The sequence below is a fragment of the Aedes albopictus genome, chromosome 1, assembly GCF_035046485.1.
Source record: "Aedes albopictus strain Foshan chromosome 1, AalbF5, whole genome shotgun sequence".
NCBI classification, from domain to species: Eukaryota; Metazoa; Arthropoda; class Insecta; order Diptera; family Culicidae; genus Aedes; species Aedes albopictus.
The window spans coordinates 199,832,094-199,855,114 of NC_085136.1; the positions used below are offsets into that span (position 1 = coordinate 199,832,094).

Sequence of the window (23,021 nt, forward strand, 5' to 3'; positions counted from 1 at the left end):
CATTTGCTTTTATTTGCTAATCTGTCATTCGACAACAACGATCATATCAACTTTCGGAAAGCTTAGCATTACTGAGTCACCGCAGGTTCCCCAGCTCAGTCGTCGTGCTTGTCATCGAGAGGAGTGATAAATATCAGCCACCGTCGCGGCATGCCGCCGCGAAGATGAATAAGTACGTTGACAGCGCAATTCCACTCATGGGTAGAGAGGCGTACATTGTATACACATACATATTGCACCACCATCTCAGCAGGTGGCAGCGCGCGCGGTGCGGCGGCGGTGTGGGATCGATTTAATCTGCGCGCGACCGGTCCAAGTTCAATGTCAGGTGCGGTTTTTCGCACTGGATCCGGTGGATAATTGGCGGTGTTGGTTCTTCCGCCATTAGTGGATGCTGTTACGGTAAACAACGCGTGACAACCCCGAAAGATACCGTTATGGAGGGTGATCAATTTGCAGATTTTTTTCTGTCTATTTTGGTGGGTGTTTGCGGTTGATGAGCACGTATTAGGAAGCAGGAAATTGTGGCGTTTTGAAACCGCATACCTACCTGTCACATACAGTAAAAAGTGATTATTCTGAAGGGGACTGTAATATATCAGGTTGTTGTTTACGTTTTTTGTTAGCACAAAAGTTCATTGAGCTTTTATTTCTAGTGTTGCTTTTTGTGAATCATAACGGTCTAACATACAACAATCAAACGTTGCTAGATTTGCTTGATTTTTTCCTTGTTTTTATGTTCACGATTTAGGCTCTCGATCAATTATTCAATATCACATCTTATACACATTGAACTGAATCAATAGTTCACGTCATAATCTAACTATCGTAACCTATCAGCTGTGACACCTTCTGGATGCTGGGTTTGCCTAGGAATGCAGCAAGCTTGTACTTCATCCTTCGCCGCCATACTTCTTATGCACACCGTCAAAGATCGTCCGAAGCAGTTGTCCTCTTTTTAATACCTATAATGAGGAGACCTTCTTCCCGAGAGGTTGTTCCCTAAGTAGTTCGAAGTTGAAGTTCTTTCTCTTCCATTGCTTCGATGTACACCCGTTAGGGATAAATTCGAGAAAGGGGAAGAGGGGGCGGGGATGGGGGGGGGGGGGGGTGTGCGTGCATACTCACTCTTCTTGGAAAGCGTTCTACCTGCTACCGCCTTAATTTGTCCTCTCTTCTCCCTCCCCAACCAGCTTTACGCCTGGGGGTAGCATGAGTCTCAATACGCCGCGTCCCTTATACCGGGCCCAGGATTGACCCCTGTAGTGTGTAGTTCCTTCGCGGTGATGTTATAACTCCTATCTTCTTTGGTGTCGTAGAGGGGCACCCTGTTTTGGACATAGCTCTCCAGTATCCGGCATAGGCTATCCGGGACTCCTCGGTGATGTTTTCCACGTTTACCTACTGCACAACCGTGCAGTGGTGGATTCCTCTTCGCTTCTCTCATAGCGCTATCTCGGTCATCGACCTAATAGCGTCCACCGTCGATCAACCCTTCCCGAAGCCGAACTGCTTGTCCAAGAGCCCAGAGTCATCTGGCCTCTCGGTATAGACCGTCAGCGGCGACAGAATATTCCGCTTCAACAGCTTCCCGGCGGTGTCCACCTGGCCTTAAAAGTAGCTATTGCAGAGGCTCCCGAGGTGTTCGGGTCTGCTATGCAGAAATGCCAGGACGAGGGAGTTTTCCCAGAAGCTTGGAAGAGGCAGAGCCTGGTACTACTGACAAAGGCGGGGAAACCACCCGGAGACCCGTCGGCATATAGACCAATATGCTTGATTGACACGGCGGGGAAGGTGCTCGAAAAGATCATCCTCAATAGAATGTTGAGGTTCACCGAGGGCGAAAATGGTCTTTCGAGCAACCAGTACGGCTTCCAGAAGGGGAGGTTCACCGTAGACGCTATCTTGTCGGTTATTAAAACCGCCGAGAGAGCACTCGAGCCTAAGAGGAGGGGAATTCGCTTTTGCGCGGTAGTGACTCTGGATGTAAGGAATGCATTTAATAGCTAATGCCGATGCGCTCTTGCGTCTGGGGATACCGGAGTACCTGTACAAGATTCTCGGAAGTTACTTTCAGAATCGTGTACTAGTCTACGACACGGAGGTGGGTGGGAAGTGCTTTCACATAACCTCAGGAGTCCCGCAAGGTTCCATCCTGGGTCCGGTGTTATGGAATGTCATGTACGACGAGGTGTTGAGGTTAGAGTACCCAGTGGGAGTGGTGATTGTCGGATTTGCCGACGACATTACGCTCGAAGTCTACGGTGAATCGATCGAGGAGGTAAAGTTGACTACCAACCACTCGATTAAGGTTGTGGAGGCGTGGATGCGGTCCAGGAAACTGGAGCTGACTCACCACAAGACAGAGGTGACGGTTGTTAATAACCTGAAGTCGGAGCAGCAGACGGAGATCAGTGTAGGAGAGTGCACTATCCTGCCAAAGCGCTCCGTCAAACACTTGGGCGTGATGATCGACGATAAGCTTACTTTCGGTAGCCACGTCGATTATGCCTGTAAAAGAGCCTCCACAGCTATTGCGGCACTGTCCCGGATGATGTCCAATAGCTCTGCGGTGTACGCCAGTAAGCGCAAGCTCCTGGCTAGTGTTGCTACGTCCATACTTAGGTATGGCGGCCCGGCGTGGGGCACCGCGCTAAGTGCTAAATGCTACCGACGGAAGATGGAAAGTACTTACAGGCTTATGTGCCTGAGGGTTGCGAGCACATACCGTACCGTGTCACACGACGCTCTCTGCGTCATTACTGGTATGGTGCCTATCAGCATTCTTATCAGTGAGGACATGGAGTGCTTCAAAATGCGCGGCACAAGAGGCATACGCAGGACTGCCAGGATGGCCTCTATGGTCAAATGGCAGCGCGCGTGGGACAGTTCCACCAAAGGAAGGTGGACCCATAGGTTGATACCGAGGGTAGATAGTTGGATTAATAGGCGCCATGGGGAAGTTACATTCCACCTGACACAGGTCATGGTTGCTTCCGTCAGTATCTACACCGTTTCGGGCATGCGGATTCTCCCGAATGCCCAGTGTGCAATGGTTTAGAGGAAACGGCGGAACACGTTTTGTTCGTGTGCCCGCGTTTTCGCACAATTCGTGACCGCATGCTTGCTTCATGCGGGGAGGACAAAAAACCCGGACAACTTGGTCCAGAGAATGTGTAGGGATGACTTTGGCTGGAACGCCGTTTCAACGGCTATCACCCATATCGTCTGGAAGCTACAGAGGAGGTGGCGCGTGGACTCGGAGAATGGCTAGTTCAGATGCAGTACAAGAGGTGGTCCAGGGGTTCGGAGTCAGCTTCGTAGGTCATACCGGTGTCCTGCGGTCGAGATTGACCTTACATCGATTAAGTGGCCGCGGAGAGGAAGTCCCGGTAGCGGTGTTGTCGCGGCGTCGGCCTACTGGGTTGGATCCGAGCCCGTGGTTGGAAAGGGGTCCCCGGCAAGGGTCGGGACAGGTGGAGACCCTGCTGTCAGCAACCTTCTGGTGCAGCTGATAGGGCCTGAAGGGTAGTGATACCCTTGCCTTCAGCAGGTCAGATCGTGTTGCACGTGGGCATCAGTTCATGATGTCTGCAAAGCAGTTGGGCGCGGGCGGGGTTGACCTTGCCCGCCTTCCGAGGACAAAGGGAGTGGCGAGGACCACTCGGGAAACTGGCTAAGCGCCAGCATGTTAGTTCAGCTACCCTGTAGGCCTCACTTCGCTCCATTCTACCCTCATCGGTGCGAGCTCTTTGCAACCTCCACCTAGCTCTGAGACAGAATGGGCTAAGTTCTGCGATTTCTGGACACCACCAGTATACCGATTTGCGTCCATTCTTGGGGAGAGGTCGTCTTGGAATTTCAGTGTCGCATGCACGCATTAGGGTTCCGGTTAGATTGTCGCTGTTACCCTTAATAAGCAATTGCTCCACAAATGCGAAGCCCAAGATCAGCCATCCCCGATGGCTGTCAATGATTCTCGGCTGCGGCCGTCTTCCTCCGCGTTCCACCATTTATATCGAATCGCCCCACTCAATTGCCCAGGCTTTAAAGCCTCCACCGATTACCGTACGGGACTCAATCCAAGTAGTGCGCTTGATAGTGAATCTAGCATAGCCTAGCCTGACGTTATCCGCCACTCTGTTCGTGTTATCGGTATAGGAATACGGTAAAAATCTGCTAGTAGGGCAATGTCTATACTTGACTCCAAGACTGACTATAACAGCAACTGTTGTGCGGCTCTACAGTGGTTCAGGTTTAGTTGTGTAACCTGCATTGCCGAAACGATCTAGATACTGTTGGAAGCAACCATGGCCAGGAGGAATGTTACTTCCCCATGGCGTCTGTTAACCCAACCATCTACTTTTGGGATCAACCTATGAGTCCATCTTTCTTTGATGGAGCTGTCCCACGCGCGCTGCCATTTGAGGGCTTGGTTTCCTAAGGTTTCCTTGTCTCTTAAGCGCTTTGTAAATGGATTAGGTGCTTGGTCTGTCCGTCCCATTCTTCCTCGACAATCCACCGTTCCTTGTCAGGCGCTTTTTGCTCTCAATGCAATGGGTCGTGCCTCTCCTGCAGATTTCGGCCGTGTAGCTCGAGCCGTAGAGCATTTTATCACAGTCCTAAGCTAAGGTAACCTAGCATATGACAAAATGGTGATCCTCAAATGCTTTAGAATGAAAAAATCATCTACAAGCTAAACAGGTTCATCATCATTAGAAGTCACCATCATTCAGTGACTAAATTCTAAAAAGCTCTCCGAGTACCTAGCCACCAATCGCAACTGAGGATGACTTGCGAAAATGCAAAGACCTGTGAAATGAATTCAAGGCTTACCAACTGATAGCCTCTGCCGTTAATTTATGTTCACCGCACTGTGGACTAAGTGTTCCACGTTCTGACAGAATACAGATTTTCAAGCGGTAAGCCTGTTCACCACCAAGCAATTTCCTTTATGCATCATTTATGTTATGACCTGCCATAATTGAAACGTTTTGCTCGAACAGCTACTTGCCCGTATAAATGCCGCAGATTTAGTTGTCAACTCTGACGCATGGAATCCTTGACCACGACCTGTAGATATGCACTGGGTACTGGACAGCGAAGCATACGGTAGATAATGAAGCTTTCCTTGCACCTCTCTTTCGCGTATCGAGTCCCATATGATCACTGAACAGCACGTGAGGTGCAACCTCCCAGTAAACCGATTTGTTTATTTACATTCGAAGAGCACGTTTTGCACGATGCGGACTTGTTCGCGGTGATGTAGAAGCAAGAAAAAAAAAATCTCCGAGAGAACTTCAGCAGCGCAGCGAGAGATCTTCTGTGACGTAACATTGTTTATGGTTGCACGCGACCGCGATCAACCGATCGCTGAGCCGGCTAATTTGCTCTCAGATCATAGGTCGTTGTTAGGCGGCGCGGCGCGGCATCATGACTGACTGAGGAACTCTTCCGCCTAGATTGCGTTGCACTCGCTTGAACATTGTAATTAACTCGCATACCTATAGGTACTAACAAGATTAATTTATGATCACGCATTGTCTTGGGAGGAAATCCCCGCTGGCGCCTGCCAACCGTGTAGGCAGTGATGGGACATGGCACTGCAGGACAATTCGATACAAACCAAAAGAGATGCGTTGCTGTACTTTCGAGGTTATAGGTGCGTGTACCTTTTGCGCACAAGAAGAGTTGAATTGCTCCGCAGGGCGTGAAAAGGTTAGAGTACCGGTCGTACTCTCAGGTCAAAATACCAAACAAAACGGGTTTTTGAATGAACAAAACGGCGCTTTGTTGCGGTGGAGAGGGTTTAATGATCGCTAATGTGACATTGAGTACATGCGTTCTGCACCTTTTTCGTCGATTGCGATGGCGTGACAAAAGCAATAAACAGCTCGTCTTGATTTACGAGATCGTGATCATGATCACTGACTATTTGTTCCGCCCTTTTCGCGGTAGTAAATCTGATGTAAGTTCATTATTTTCTTTACAGGGATCGTCCGGTTAGGATTTCTCGGCATGCTATTCATCGTACTGGGCTGTGTCATAGTGGTGCTTAATCCAACTGATCTGGTCGTGAACAACGTAAGTGGTGATATCCTGGCTCGATCGGGGATTCCCCTCTCAGATGATTTCTAATTACCAATACTGAATCGTTCCAGATGCTGAGTATGAATGAAGGTTCTTACTTGCACAGGCTGTGGAAGAAACCACCGCTGGAAGTGTTCATTAGCATTTACGTGTTCAATGTGACTAATGCGGATGCATTCATGCGAGGAAAGGAAAAAATGAAGGTGGAAGAACTAGGGCCGTACGTATACCAGGAGTTCCTGGAAAATCACAACTCAACTTTCAACGCAAACGGTACTCTGAGTTTCACTCCTATCCGGCGGCAAGTATTTGTCCCTGAGCGATCGGTTGGAGATCCTAGACATGATCTAATAATTGTTCCCAATATTGCGTATTTGGGCGTGGCCAGTGCGGCTTACCGTATGTCTGCGTGGGCTTCTATTGCTGTTGCTGCCGCTCTGAAACCTCTTGGAATGAGTCCGTTCCTCAACATTACTGTCCATGATCTTCTCTGGGGATACGAGGATCCACTAGTTCAAGTGGCTTCAACACTCCTTCCGAACATCATTCACTTCAAGAAGATTGGTATTCTCGATCGCGTAAGTTTTTCACTGCTGCTATCGTTTAGTAACCATCATCACATCAATCAATTTCTTCGCCTTCAATGTTAGATTCTCATTCCGAAACTCTGTTCTCTTTCTCTTCTTCCCTCGATCACACCACTCGTTCTAACCCATGCCATAGCCAGTTTAACCGTATTTCCCCCCTAATCCCGTTCGGAATAGATGTTCGACGATGGGTTCGATACCGTTACGATCAATCTGCCGGAAGCTGTTCAAAAGTTGCGTAAAACCAAAATAGTGGCAGATGTTTCCGAAGAAGAGTTGGACTCCGTCGAGGAGGAGTACTTTGCGGGCGATGCGCTGCAGATTGCCGCCGAAGAGGAGGCCGAGGAAACGGACGACCCCATTCGTAACTACTCGATCGATCTGTGGAATGGTTCTCCTGGACTAGCGCACTGGGGCTACGTTGGGAAGGATCACTGGGACGCAGAGCGAAGGTAATTTCTCAGCGAAGTGGAAATCGTTTTTACGTGAATGCATAAAAAGTTACATCAATTTTTAGGAACACCCCATGCAACACGTTACAAGGTTCTTACGATGGAACTGTGTTCCCTCGGAACATTTCCAAAACGGAAATTTTCAAAGTCTATCGGAAGGCTTTTTGTCGAACGTTGCCTATTGCATTCGAACGGGAAGGTATGCACGACGGAATCAAGGCTTATTGGTTTTCCATTCAGGAGAATGCGTTCGAAAGTTCGGTTGATGATCCTTATACGTCGTGCTATTGTCGGAATGGAAATTGTTTACCGAAAGGATTGGGGGATCTTAGCCCCTGTTGGTATAGTGAGTATAAATGTGATATTGAAAGAATAATAGAATAACTAAACGGCTTCGCCGTCTTTTCCAGATATTCCAGTAGCCGTATCGTTGCCTCATTTCTACAAGGGCGATCCAGCGTTATCCGAAGCCATCGAGGGATTGAGTCCGAAGAAGGAGTTACACGATGCAATCATCATCATGCAACCAGTAAGTGATTTTCGTTGAAATCTATGGCAGAATGCCGATAACATCTTGGATATATATTGCAGCAACTGGGAATTCCAATGACGGCCAGCATTCGAGTGCAGATTAATCTCCTAACCAATGTGAAATTCATATCGGATTTGAAACCACTGGACAAAACAGTGATTCCGCTGATATGGGCTCAAATGGTAAGTTTCCGTTGATTGATTACGACTGTTCTTGGTGTATTTTTGAAAATTTTCTGACTTGCCAGTCCTATTTTGAGATTTGAACAATCTTGAGATCTTTTAATCTGACGTTTTGATCCGTATCGGATCATTCTCAAGGATTAGAGTAATTGATTATCATATCTACATTTTACGTTACTACGATTTGACGCCTTTTTGTTCAGATTTTCCACAATAACTCATAAATAATATCGTGAACCTCGAATATTTTAACATATTGGAGTTCCTTGTAAAATTTGCTGTAAATATGATGAGTTTGACATGGAATTTTCATTAAAAAGCCTTATTCAAAATGGGAATGTGTAGCGCGACGTTACAGTTCATCCAGGAACGTCTCCTGTGATAAGCCCAGGAATTTCTCCCAGAAATAATTATCAAAGGATATCTCCAGATATTTTTCTTGAAACCCTGCTGGGATTCCTCTTGCAATTCTTCATGAGACTCCTCAAAGAGTTTCTCCATAATTTCCAATTTCTTCCTGTGGTTCCTTCAGAGATTTTTCCAAGAATTTCTCCAGTTATTCCTCTCGGTATTTCTGTAAGGATTCATGCAGGAATGCTTCTGGCATGACCACTAGAAATTCTTGCTACGTTTCCTACAACAATGCTTTCTGTAAATTCATTTATGAATTTCTACTGAAATTTAGTTTCGAAACTGATTACACTCATTCGAAAAGGGAAGGTTACTATAGTGTCCCCCGAGGATTTCGACCAAACTATTTTTGTTGGATTTTACATTTGGAAATATTATCACATCCAAAGCCTTTCGGATAATGGTCCAGTTGTGTAGCCAGGAGGAGCCCGTAAATGGGCAAATTTGACCAAATGTAACAATATTGTACAATCTCGAACTGTATTCCTCCAAGAACCCCACCATGAAATCTTATTGTTTTTTGAATCCTCGTTGAGATAAAGGCTCTGTTAGAAAGGAAGCGTTATTCCAAAAAGAAAAAAAAAGCAGAAGAAGGTGCATTTAATCACAAAGAACAACTTTAAAGAGCACATAACGATTCCCAAAAATTCATTTCCATATAGTTTGATTATTGCGAGAAATCTAGTAATGTAACAACAGTTTGTTCGACAAACTTTCGAACAATACATTTTCTACAACTTTGCAGAAAACATCAATACAATATCTTCATTTATGAAAATATTGAATTTATACATAACACACTTTCAGGTGGATTAGTTAGAATGTTGAAAATTCCAAAATAAAGTGTAAAGTACATAGAACAAGTTCTTCTAAGACACTATAGGGCATTTCTAGCCCAAAAACCGAAAAAATGCCGTTTTTGACTCGATATTCTTCAATTTGAATGAGATTTTGATCATGCGCTGGGTTTCATGAGTCATTTACTTTTCCATCAATGCATAACCATTTTTTGCTCACCTAGCTTTTGAAAAGGGCGTAGAAAACCCAATTGGGTTTTTAAATTTTGAAAAATGTATTGATTATTTGATTTTATACGAAAGAGCACCTTTTTCTGAGCCACAATGCTTTTTTTTCAGATTTTTTGAATTTTAATTTGGTACCTTAAATTAATTACAATGAGATTTTATCAAATCACCTTTTGACAGCTGGGCAACTGCTTGACAGCTTCGTCCAGTACAAAATGCGACAAGAAGTGATTCGACAAATCGCTCCCATACAAACTTCAAATTGATTTTTAATTAGAATCCCGGGCATCAAAATTCACGAAAATTTGGATTTTAGATCAATTTGACGTGTAGATTCAGAATATGGTATTATCTCAACACCGCTAAAAAAGCATATTGTCTGTTTCAAAAAAAATATTTAGCGCATTTAGTTCACTACTGCACTATCGCACAGGTTTTCACGAGTGCGAAAACGCAAATAAAAGTGCGCGATTGCATCTAATCAACTCGGTGCCCTCAGAGCACTTATGTAGCACAGGTCGAAGAAATAGTGCGCTGAAGACATCAACTTAATTTGATGCAATCGCGCACTTTTATTTACGTTTACGCACTCATGAAGACTGAGTGCGCAGTTCAATGGTGAACTAAATGCGGTATATAACTCTAAAACAGTTTGGTGGATTGAAATGATGTCTTCGAAAATGTTTGAGGAAATTTTAAGGACTTTTAGAAAAAAAAATACACTGATAGTAATATTCATCGCACTGTGTTAGTAACTATGCTAGATGTCATATAATTTCAATTTTCCAAAAATCCAACCCTTATATATTTTTTTCTCTCGAAAGCTAATTTCCAGTCTCAAGATTCGCCCTGTGTCCCAGGATGGTCAGATGCTTCTAATTATGTCTTCACGAATTTCATTTTTCATCGAACATGCTTTGATTTTTTAAAGGGTATTGGTTCCCTTATTAAGCATGTGGCTCCCATTTTCATCCTACGAAAAAAAAAAGGATTGAAGCGCTGTTTGTGTTGTTTCTTATTTTTGTATTTTTTGTTAGAAGTGAGCACCCATGAAAACAAAAAGAACGGAATCAATCGCTTGTTTTTGAATATGATGAATATGGGAACGTGAGATTACTGATGGCACACATACCCTATCAAAACTATGTTTTACATGAAAGTTCCAATTTTTTTTCTTGCATCGAACCGTTTAACAGCAAATAAGAATCAAAACGAAAAATAAATTTAGACCTTGTGGAGCATTCATTTATTACGTAACGCTAAAATCGGCTGCCCCCTCTCCACTCTGTAAGGCTATTTTATATCAAAACTCTAAAATTTTTGTACGAGCGTCTTCAAAGAATGAATCATTATTTATGGTCGACGTCTTGTTAAATGATATTCGAGGCGGTTTGCAAATTCATAATATCTGAGAAATAATTGAACCTTTCTTGATAAAAACAGTTAAACAGTAAACAACAAATCTCTAATAACATTTTGGCAGGTTTGTTCTCTTCGTTATGACCGAATTGTCTGAAACTTGGTCGTATAATTCAACTTGTTTGAGAAAGATTTGACGCCAACTTTGAATTCAAATGGTTTCAAAAAATCCCGATTGGGAAGAGAACAAAACTGCCAAAAATACGTAGGTTCTCCTTTTTATTTTTTTAATTCGCTGGAACAAAAATATTGTTGGATGTAGGGAGAAGAATGTGTATGTTTTTTTATTGAAACTTCATCCTCTTTTTTATGGCTCTACCTACCCACTGGGACATGGCCTGCCTCGCTTCAACTTAGTATTCTTTGAGTTATTAATTGAAGGGCTTTCCTTGCCTGCCATTGCATGAATTTGTATATTGTGAGGCAAGTACCCTAAGCCCAGGGAGTCGAGAAAAATTTCCCGATTGGAACGGGAATCGAACCCGCCGTCTCCGGATTGGCGATCCATAGCCTCAACCACTAGGTTTACTGGAGATCTCTTGTATACACACAGAAAAAAATATGTAATTAAAATTCAGCGAGAAATCATGCACATAAAGGGAATGCTAGAGTTAGTGCAATTCGTGTTAATATCCGCCAACCATCGCGGTCGTGCGGTTAGGGTCACTAAGCTTCTAATCGCACCATGCTGTGGGGGTGAGGGTTCGATTCCCGCTCCGGGCGATGAAACTTTTCGTGAGAATAGTTTCGTCTCCGTATCCACTGGCGCATGCTCCGTGTTTGTCCCTTGTCTAGTGTTATGTTAAAGTTCAGTCTGTACAGCCTCTGGCTGAAGACGGTGTCCGCGTCTTTATAAACCATCATGGACACCAACCGGTTACGCGACTATTAGCGGAAATTTACACGAACGTAACGTAACTTTACATGATATCTCATGTAAATATGCACTAACTCTAGCATTCCCTTTATGTGCATGATTTTTCGCTGAATTTTACATGAATATTTTTTTCTGTGCAGAATCAATTTTCGATATTGCAAACTTTATGTTGCGGTAATGAAAACCCTCGCACTAAGGTTTGACAGCTCTATTTATTCAGCTTCAAAGCTACAAATAGTTATAAGATTAGGAATCATAGAAATAGTAATTTATCGAATTCAACTCACAATTTAGTGCTTCTTAGTTTGCAAATAGGGTTAGAATATTACTCAACAATTTGGTGTGAGTTCGGTATGTAGCGCGGTAGATTCTATTGGAAATAGTAATAACTAATTAGCTAATTTTAGGAGTAATAAATTCACAACGGTCTTACATTTCGTAAAGCCAATAGTATACAAAATAACAATTTGGAAATAGATTGGGCTACACTAATTAATCTATACCATGCCGCTCTCGATGACACATTAATTGGCCTGGCCGTGTACGACGATCGGTGACAGCGCAACAATGGTCACCTCGATGACGGCTGTCATCTATTGTCCGCTATTGGTCGTACCCCTTTCGGCGCTGGGTGATAGACTTGCGGTAACACTTTAAATATTGTTTCCTTTTGCTTGTTTTAAAACTGGAGAAAAATATAAAAAAATCGAAAAAATAAAGCATTTGAAATTTTGAGGACAGACGCGCCAACTTGGTCAAATTATTGGGGGGGCAAGACCTGATTTTTCTGATTTTTTTGTATGGGAAAATCGAAAAATCGTCAAATATTGGGGGGCGAAACCATGCTTGCCCCCCCTAAGTTGGCGCCTATGTTTGAGGATAATGATAAAAAAAATCAGGGGTATTTAAATTATATGACATACAACATAGATATTTAATGAATATTACTCTGTGTATTTTTTCTCTCTAATAGTCTTGCTCAAAATAAACATGGAGTACGAAGAGAATGACAGCTTTGTATACTTTATTCATTGATTATTTGTCAAATATCTGATTTGAGAACCACTGCACTAGTATAGAAGAGCAACCTGTATTTAATTAAATTTTAATTGCAATATTTGTTTTGGCTGGTACAGCCAACTGTTGTACGTTCAATTAATTTTGGTGCGAATCACAATCTATTTTCCAAGCCTATATTTCAATCTCCACAACCTGCTAAATTTCTCTTTACCTTTTCTCTTCTCTATTTCTCTCGTCGATATATCCAACCAACAGGAAGTGGAGAAGCTTACGCCGGACATCGTGATGCTGTTACACCTACTGTTCGACATTGCACCGTACCTGCAAACGGGGTGCGTGTACTTGCTCTCCCTGCTGGGGGTTTCGCTACTCGCCACCACGGCACTGATGTTGCTCTACTCTCGCCATGCAACGCTCGAGTACGACCCACGTAAATCGATTCGGTACTCAACGGTCAGCATGATACCGTTCCCGCTGCGGAAGGAGCTGGAGAAGTACGGCGAGGCTGAAATTCGACGTGAGGCTTTGCTGATTGAGAATGAGCCTTGAGGGAGGAGGCGTTTCGCGGTTAATTCTAGTATTTTTATTACAAGATTTCACTTGTACCTGGTTGAGACGAGTGGAATTCGAACTGTTTATTATTCTTATAGAATACACTGAGCATTGTGATATTTACATATAAGTTAAGACGCGAATTCGACATAAAAGAACTTTTACAATTAAATAGTTAGAAAAATACCTACTTAATAAAAGCGTGAGTGCGAGCATACATGGGGAATGAAAACAATAGAGATCCATGAACTGAAATTATAAGCTACAGAACGCTGTGATGCTAATTAATCTTAAAACATGACAATACTTTATCTCTTAACAGCTCTAACGACGGGTTTCAGAAAACAGGACTTTTATATCTATGGCGCGGTTCAGTAATAACGGGAATGTGATGAGACTAGCTTATGTAGCATTATATGTACTGAACTAAATATTTGAATGAAAATAAACAAAGTTTTACTAGCTACGTGTGTTTGAATTTTACTTACGTTAACTAATTCTTAGCATGCAAATATAACAAATGCGCAGTGATAATCGATTTAGCCGCACATGGAAAAAGCCTCCCCGTATTTACAAAGAAAAATACGTATGTGATGAGATAGGGTTTAGGTGCTAGTAATGGACACCCTAAACCATCGGCTTTAGCAATGTTACCTCGATGGATTGTCCTAAAGAGGACTTTTATATCAAGTTTCATGTCTCTCCTCTTTATGTTAAGGACAGACTTGTTAGAATCCCAAAATGGCCGCTATAATGGCCGATTTTGGCACCTACTCACGATTTCGAGGGCACAAATCTCTTCGTAAACAAAACCAGTGCACCTGAGCTTTTGATTTTAAGCTAATTACAAGTGAGCAAGAACAGAATAATGAAATACTTTGTTGTTTGAAGCTTGCTTCTTGAGATTTGTGCGTCTGAAGTTTCGATGCAATGTTGAAGTGGGTTTTCATTACGTTTGTCCTTAAGACCTCAGACAAACAGACGTAACGCTCTTCAAAACGACTTGGCACATGCATTTAACGATCAATAGACCATTCCCGTCTGACCTAACCCCCCTTTTTTATATTTTTCTTCGAAAGGCACGTGCTTTTGATGGCTATTACCGCTTTCAGATTTTTTTTATATGCACTCGTGATTTTCATACAAATTTTCAAAAACTGAGAATTTCACCACATTTTGAATTAAAAATCACCATGCGAAGTAAATTTTAGCTGCTTTTGGCAACTCTGAAATGTGATCTTTTTTTTTCACCTCAGAAAATAAGCAACTTCTGGGAGCCCTTTTTTGTTTACACTGAAATGTCAAACCGCACAGCACAATTGGCTCTGACGGCAGCAAAAATGCACTCACTCCAATGGGAAATCCCATTTGTATCTGTCATCGTGTGCGTGAAGAAGTATAAACAAACGTGTTTTGTCTCGTTTTTTCTCACGTTTGCCATACGACTCCCGCCAGGCGGCAGCACTGCGGCGCCGTCAAGGCCTATCGATTTCGGATTTCACCAGGACCAAGAGGAGCAACAAGCAACAGCAGCGGATCGGATCGGACTTGAACCGGCCTTCGCTAGCCCCAACGGGTGTTCAATGTGCCGTCTCACGTGCTCCTGGTGGGCGGACACCAACCGGGGCAGAAATGGTGTGAAATTGGTGGTCGTGGACAAGGCGAAAGCTCGCTACGTCTATACGGATGAACGGTACCCCTAGCACGAACCAAAACTGTCACTGACCCCGGGCCGAACTCTGGAGAATGTGCTGGAAGTTCTTTCACTTCCACCGGAGAAGGGATACTACGGGAATTTTTTGTGGCAGAAAATTTACGGAATAAGTGTGCAATAGTACGGAAAGCATCCGAAAGTAATATTTACGGGAGCAGGAGGAGGAAAGGTAGCGGCATACAAACAGCTGTAATAGTTGGAGAAGGCAGAGAAGGTTGAGAGCATTGATTTTAGAGAAAGTTTGTCATGTTTCAAATGAGATAAAAATCAAGTGGGTAACATGAATTTCTTTTTGGAATATTTTCATGATTTGATGCGATGAGGTAGCTCACCAAAATCGAATTTCCTTCATGGGATTCGCAATTTCTGTTTGTAGAATATTTACTTGAAGTCTGGGTTTCAAAGAATTACATTTTACTCTTTTAAGCTTTTTGTTATCCGTAGGCTCATCCGTGATTGTTCTAAAACAGCCTCTTAGTATGCTTTTTGTAGTATTTTTGCATTAATTCCGCAAATACCACGAGCGAATGCCTTCCGTGCTCATACTACAGCTCGTTTCGAAAAGCTATAGAAAAGTTACTATATTTTTGACCGACAACCTCCACAAGTATGGATCCCAGGATTGCTATGTTCTACTTCCGGGTCAGGGACAGCTTCGGTCAAAACTAAATCACAACTGTATGGATGTTTTTCGCTCAGGCCTTGGAGTGTGGAATCAATGTAAATTGATAGAAAAGTCTTAGCATCACTTTGCTTTTGTGGGAGGACATGGTGAACCTATTTAACTACAAATTTTACTTAAATTTTAAAGAAAAGTTGATTGGCATCACCTTGCTTTTGTGGGAGGACATGGTGAACCTATTTAACTACAAATTTTACTGAAATATTGAAGAAAAAATGATTAGCATCACCTTGCTTTTGTGGGAGGACATGGTAAACCTATTTAACTACAAATTTTACTTAAATTTTAAAGAAAAGTTGATTGGCATCACCTTGCTTTTGTGGGAGGACATGGTGAACCTATTGAACTACAAATTTTAATGAAATATTGAAGAAAAAATGATTGGCATCACCTTGCTTTTGTGGGAGAAAATGGTGAACCGATTTCACTACAAATTTAACTTAAATATTGAATAAGACCTGATTAGCTTCACCTTGCTTTTGTGGGAGGACATGGTGAACCTATTTAACTACAAATTTTACTTAAATTTTAAAGAAAAGTTGATTGGCATCACCTTGCTTTTGTGGGAGGACATGGTGAACCTATTGAACTACAAATTTTAATGAAATATTGAAGAAAAAATGATTGGCATCACCTTGCTTTTGTGGGAGAACATGGTGAACCGATTTCACTACAAATTTTTACTTAAATATTGAATAAGACCTGATTAGCTTCACCTTGCTTTTGTGGGAGGAAATGGTAAACCAATTTAACTACAAATTTTACTTAAATTTTAAAGAAAAGTTGATTGGCATCACCTTGCTTTTGTGGGAGGACATGGTGAACCTATTGAACTACAAATTTTAATGAAATATTGAAGAAAAAATGATTGGCATCACCTTGCTTTTGTGGGAGAACATGGTGAACCGATTTCACTACAAATTTAACTTAAATATTGAATAAGACCTGATAAGCATCACCTTGCTTTTGTGGGAGGACATCCCGAGCAAAGTCTGACAGCAATTTGAAAACAAATTTTGATGTTGAGATATTGCAAATTATGATAACTCGGGTTGTTGTCGTTTTGGTCGTTTTAACGGTTAAAACATCAAAAATGAGAGCAGAAAATTGTTCCCATAAGAGCAAGCTGACAACAATTCCTGCTATCAGTGATAACAAATTGATAACTGTTTTTGCTATCAGTACGAACAAATGGAAATATCGTTAAATATTATGATTTTTTGATTGATATGAAAACTTCAATGCAATAAAATAATTGCACTAATGGTAAATTCTTAGAGTTATTATACAATGTTGCCTAAAAGTTTTGAAAAAACATCAAAACTTAATATTTGTAATAGTTTGAAGTGACAGCAAAATGAAATCAAAATTAGTCAAGACAAATTTAGTCAAGACAAACTGATATCAAATTGTGATATCAATTTGCTGCTGATTACAAATCGAGTTTTCGATTTGCTATCATTTTGTTGTTCGACTTTGCTCGGGATGGTGAACCTATTTAACTACAAATTTTACTCAAATTTTAAAGAAAAGTTGATTGGCATCACCTTGCTTTTGTGGGAGGACATGGTGAACCTATTGAACTACAAATTTTAATGAAATATTGAAGAAAAAATGATTGGCATCACCTTGCTTTTGTGGGAGAAAATGGTGAACCGATTTCACTACAAATTTAACTTAAATATTGAATAAGACCTGATTAGCTTCACCTTGCTTTTGTGGGAGGACATGGTAAACCAATTAAACTACAAATTTTACTTAAATTTTAAAGAAAAGTTGATTGGCATCACCTTGCTTTTGTGGGAGGACATGGTGAACCCACAGACAAACAGACGTAACACTCTGATAAATTCTATCGTACAACGATTTAACGGACTTTTTCAAAATTTGATAGTTGGCCAACTGCCCAACCGTGGCGCTCGCATCGTTTTTATTCGAGTTTGACGTTTGCTCACTACCGCCACCTAGTTGGTGGTCGGCCAAACATAGTCCTTTTAGCATTGGGCGAATATTTTTCCGTGACTATGATTTGAATCGAAAAATGTTCAAAGTGTTACGTCTGTTTGTCTGTGGTGAACCTATTGAACTACAAATTTTAATGAAATATTGAAGAAAAAATGATTGGCATCACCTTGCTTTTGTGGGAGAACATGGTGAACCGATTTCACTACAAATTTAACTTAAATATTGAATAAGACCTGATTAGCTTCACCTTGCTTTTGTGGGAGGACATGGTAAACCAATTTAACTACAAATTTTACTTAAATTTTAAAGAAAAGTTGATTGGCATCACCTTGCTTTTGTGGGAGGACATGGTGAACCTATTGAACTACAAATTTTAATGAAATATTGAAGAAAAAATGATTGGCATCACCTTGCTTTTGTGGGAGAACATGGTGAACCGATTTCACTACAAATTTAACTTAAATATTGAATAAGACCTGATAAGCATCACCTTGCTTTTGTGGGAGGACATGGTGAACCGATTTCACTACAAATTTTACTTAAATATTGAATAAGACCTGATTAGCTTCACCTTACTTTTGTGGGAGGACATGGTGAACCCGCGTGAACCTATTGAATTACAATTTTTTTTTGAAATATTGAAGAAAAAATGATTAGCATCACCTTGCTTTTGTGGGAGGACATGGCAAACCAGTTTAACTACAAATTTTACTTAAATTTTAAAGAAAAGTTGGTTGGCATCACCTTGCTTTTGTGGGAGGATATGGCGAACCTATTGAAGTACAAATTTCACTGAAATATTGAAGAAAAATTGATTGGCTTCACCTTGCTTTTGTGGGAGGACATGGTGAACCTATTGAACTACAAATTTTACTGAAATATTGAAGAAAAAATGATAAGCATCACCTTGCTTTTGTGGGAGGACACGGCGAACCTATTAAATTACAAATTTTACTGAAATATTGAAGAAAAGTTGATTGGCATCATCTTGCTTTTGTGGGAGGACATGGTGAACCTATTGAACTACAAATTTTAATGAAATATTGAAGAAAAAATGATTGGCATCACCTTGCTTTTGTGGGAGAACATGGTGAACCGATTTCACTACAAATTTAACTTAAATATTGAATAAGACCTGATAAGCATCACCTTGCTTTTGTGGGAGGACATGGTGAACCGATTTCACTACAAATTTTACTTAAATATTGAATAAGACCTGATTAGCTTCACCTTACTTTTGTGGGAGGACATGGTGAACCCGCGTGAACCTATTGAATTACAATTTTTTTTTGAAATATTGAAGAAAAAATGATTAGCATCACCTTGCTTTTGTGGGAGGACATGGCAAACCAGTTTAACTACAAATTTTACTTAAATTTTAAAGAAAAGTTGGTTGGCATCACCTTGCTTTTGTGGGAGGATATGGCGAACCTATTGAAGTACAAATTTCACTGAAATATTGAAGAAAAATTGATTGGCTTCACCTTGCTTTTGTGGGAGGACATGGTGAACCTATTGAACTACAAATTTTACTGAAATATTGAAGAAAAAATGATAAGCATCACCTTGCTTTTGTGGGAGGACACGGTGAACCTATTAAATTACAAATTTTACTGAAATATTGAAGAAAAGTTGATTGGCATCATCTTGCTTTTGTGGGAGGACATGGTGAACCTATTTAACTATAAACCCAACAAACATTTTTGCTGTACATGAGTGGAACAAACTTCTCTTAAGCAAAATTCAGCTTTAGAAACTGTTGTTCAACTAGTTCTGTTACTTGGTAATTTTACTGAAATATTGAAGAAAAGTTGATTTGCATCACCTTGCTATTGTGGGAGGACATGTAAAACCTATTCAACTTATAAATTGATAGAAAAGTCTTACTTAGCATCACCTTGCTGTTGTGAGAGGACATGATGAACCTAGGTATTTAATTATGAATGTCATTAAATTGTTGAAAATTATAAATAACGAAAGATATGCATAGCACCTTCTTGATGATCTGGGAGGGCATGATGAAGTAGTGAACCTATCTAATTACTTTAGAATATGTTTAAGTACCCAACAAAAACAAAACCCCTCATCCCTCCCCTTATGCTTTTAATAGTTATATCCATAATAATACATGAGACTATGAAAATTATTACAATATATGGTGACTGTTGGGGTTAGTCCAAGATGTTGAAGTTCATCATGATGTGGCTTGCCATGTAAGTGTCAATGGCACAAATTTCCCAAATTGAGAAGAACGTGCCTCTGGAGCCGACCCATTGAAGTGTCATGATAATCGGAATGATGATAGAGCCATGGTTCACAGGAGTAAAGTAACTGTAAGAAATTGAAAATAAAATAACGTCGAGTAAAAACTTGTCTAACAAGTGTCCCTGTAAAAAGTAGTAGCATAAAGTCAAACCTCCATGAGACTTACTAAAACACCTAATTCCAATCACTTTTTTGGTTCCTAATTCTTTTCACCCCATTTGTTTTGCAAAGTGTGAACGGAATTAGGAATCAATAAAAGTGATTGGAATAAGGTGATACCACGGTGTAGTATGATAGTTCAATTTGGGGTGAAATGTATTATATGACAAAGGTATACTGCCCCTCATCGCATGTCAGTCCCATGTAGTTTTTGCGAAATCATATCATATTCATATGATATTTTAATCACTCACGAAGTCATTTAAAATAAATTTGATATCTTTCTTGCCTGATTTCAACAGCTCAATATGCAATGAAAAGGGTGTACATGAATATAATGAATTTGTGTTAAATAGTTATATTACAAAAAGTAGGCGCTTTGAAAAACAACATAAGATAGGACTGACATGCGAAGAACGACAGTAAAAAACATGTCTTTAGGCTCGAAAATGAGCATATAAGCATTAGCATGCTATAATAAACTAAAATTTAGCGCAAGCAATTCAAAGTTTGCATAGGATTCACTATGGAAAATGTTACACTTACAGACAAAAAATCCCAGAGGTTGTGCCCCGAGTTTCCCCATCGTTCATGGGAAATTACTAAATAAATTTGTAGAATTAACATATAAATTCTAGAAGGAGGGGAGGTGGAGGGGTATGATTGAGCGTTTTGTCCCAAGTTTTGCACCTTACCCGTAGTGTGGCCAGCCAAACAAAACACCCGTAGCATGCCGGTAAGGTACCCGGGTACCCACGAAATTTAGATGATCATATTTCCGTATTTGGTTGTAGCGGTTCGATCGATTTTCGGTAGGTAGGTAGAAATAACGGTAACAATCATCCTAAAACTGCTTCAGCATATACATTGGTGTAAATAGGGGGTGGCCTGAATAATCCATTCCGAAAAAAAAATCACGAGATTCAGGCGATAAGAATATTCGGAACAGTTCTGAAGCATAGAAAATCCATATTGACATGGCCATGGCCCCCTATACCTATGACCTAGTTACGCTTATGAGCATATAGTATCTGAACAGCCTGGAATTATAAAACGAGTTGACTTTGAATTATGATTTCGGAACACGCTTTTCATGGGGCTATGGTTGGCTATAAACATTTTAAGGTATCCTAGCCTCAACAATGTGGATTTCAATATGGTTTAAAGACATGTACCCAAAAAATTCGGATTTTCCGAAAACCACGATGATCTGATCGGTCTAACCGAATATTTTTTCTATAGATAATGAGTTTCTGAGTTAAATGTATTAGAAATCGACAAAAAAATGACGAAGATATGATCACTTCAATTTCGTGGATATCCTGCTGGCATCCCACGTAATAAAAAAAATGCAGGTCCCCTTCCCTTGCCACTCCTCACTTTTTAATTTGGTCAACCTCATTAATAAATATATATTCACGAGTTCTTAGATCTTGCAGAGTTTCAACTTCCTGGTCTCAATTATTTAAATATCGAGATTTGAAATCGAAAAAGGTACCCGGGAACGCTGCCGGCCACATAAGGGTTGAAATGTTTTAGAATGTTCAAATAGGGAACATCTATTTAGTACGTCACGCTATAATTGGGAATTTTCGACGAAGGGGGAGTCGTATGGGTTTTTCCTATACTTAACACATTTCTTGTCACATTTCAAAAATCCCCCTCCCACTAGAACCGCGACGTACTTAATGGATGGCCCCATACACCTGTGCCGTACCTGAAGAACTAATTGAATAAAGCAACTACATTATAACACTGTTATTTAGTTCAAAGTTTGTAACATCGTCATGCGTCATTCGTGATCAGCGAAGGCGTGGCAAAGCAGATAGGCACAGGGGCCGGAGGATCTGGGTTTTGCAAAGTTAATGAATTCCTAGTGAAACAAGTTCGCTCACCAAAACAAAGCAATTATTCCTTACCGTGTTCGTGTTGATTGCCATCATTCTACCACGACTCTGTCGAATCCATCCCTCCATCAATTTTATGTTCTGCGAATGTCATCCTTCTCGGCCGACCCGATTATAGAGAGTGGCGCGGCATCTGTCGTTTGAACTCACTTCAACATGAGCTTCATGAGATCCTGGAAGAGATCACTGCAGCAGAGATCACAGTCGTAGTTTTGGGGCGAAGCTTGGAATCCATAAGAGCTGAAGCAGATTGTCTCATGAGCTCCGTTCATCCCGGGGTATTCGTTGATGATCGCGTAAAACGTTTATTTGGAGAGGCTCCTCGTTTAGATTGGCCGTCCTTCCCGTCGCCCTATAAAAGATAAACACTACTTCTATTCACAAAACAATATCCACGAGTAAAGCTCTTAATTTTCCAAGAAACAACTGGTACATATACCAACCTGATACGGATTGCTGCAAGAACTACAACGCATTGCCGTCGTCAGGGTGGACGACGAATATCCCGTTACCCCGCGGATATATCGTTTTCTGGAGGGCACCGTTTACCGTTTTCACTGTCTTCTATCCGACATTTCATTGAAAATAGTTTGAACTTTTTACTTTTTCGCCAGCTGAACGAAAAAAACTTTTAAACCAGATTGTTTTTTTTTGTATTTTTCTCAACATCCACTGTTTACTTGGCCGAAATCAAAACATAAATATTAAATATCTGACAGTTTGCTGGGCAGAAACTCACCACATCGCCGTGGTCGAGCCATAGAGGAGAAAGGGGTACGACGGGAATTGGGGTGAAATAGTTTTATAGGAGACTTTAGGGTAAAGTGTTACTTCGCAGGTTTTTCATTGTTTTTCAATAGTTAGAGGCTTCAAAACATATGGGTTCTTTGGGAAAGTTTGTTCAATAAATTGGCGGAAAGCCGTAGAGCACATACCTAAAAAAATTTCACGGGAATGGTCTATTCAAATTATATTTGATTTGTGCGATCTTTCCACCAGATGCGCTAGTGTTAGATCGCTTTGACGTTTGCCAGTGTTCAGCAACGTGTAATGATGCAAACGATTACAGGCGCTTTGTTTAGTAGTGTGCGTGTTAGATAAACGTCAAATCGAAATCCATCATGGCCGCAGTTTCGCGCGCGGTTCTACCAACAAGTGGCAGTGTGCTCATAAAAAAGACAC

The 23,021-nt window shown here is 41.1% G+C and overlaps 1 protein-coding gene across 1 annotated transcript in view; it reads left to right on the forward strand.

Moving 5' to 3' along the window:
- LOC109423485 (scavenger receptor class B member 1) overlaps positions 1 to 13,613 on the forward strand; it is a 52,166-nt gene extending 38,553 nt beyond the window's left edge. The window contains exons 3-9 of the mRNA XM_019698456.3: positions 5,993 to 6,084; positions 6,162 to 6,668; positions 6,855 to 7,129; positions 7,195 to 7,475; positions 7,540 to 7,658; positions 7,721 to 7,843; positions 12,851 to 13,613. Of these exons, the coding sequence (XP_019554001.1) occupies positions 5,993 to 6,084; positions 6,162 to 6,668; positions 6,855 to 7,129; positions 7,195 to 7,475; positions 7,540 to 7,658; positions 7,721 to 7,843; positions 12,851 to 13,144 (1,691 nt within the window). The 3' untranslated portion in view covers positions 13,145 to 13,613. The remainder of the gene's footprint in view (positions 1 to 5,992; positions 6,085 to 6,161; positions 6,669 to 6,854; positions 7,130 to 7,194; positions 7,476 to 7,539; positions 7,659 to 7,720; positions 7,844 to 12,850) is intronic.
- The last annotated feature ends 9,408 nt before the right edge of the window (positions 13,614 to 23,021 follow it).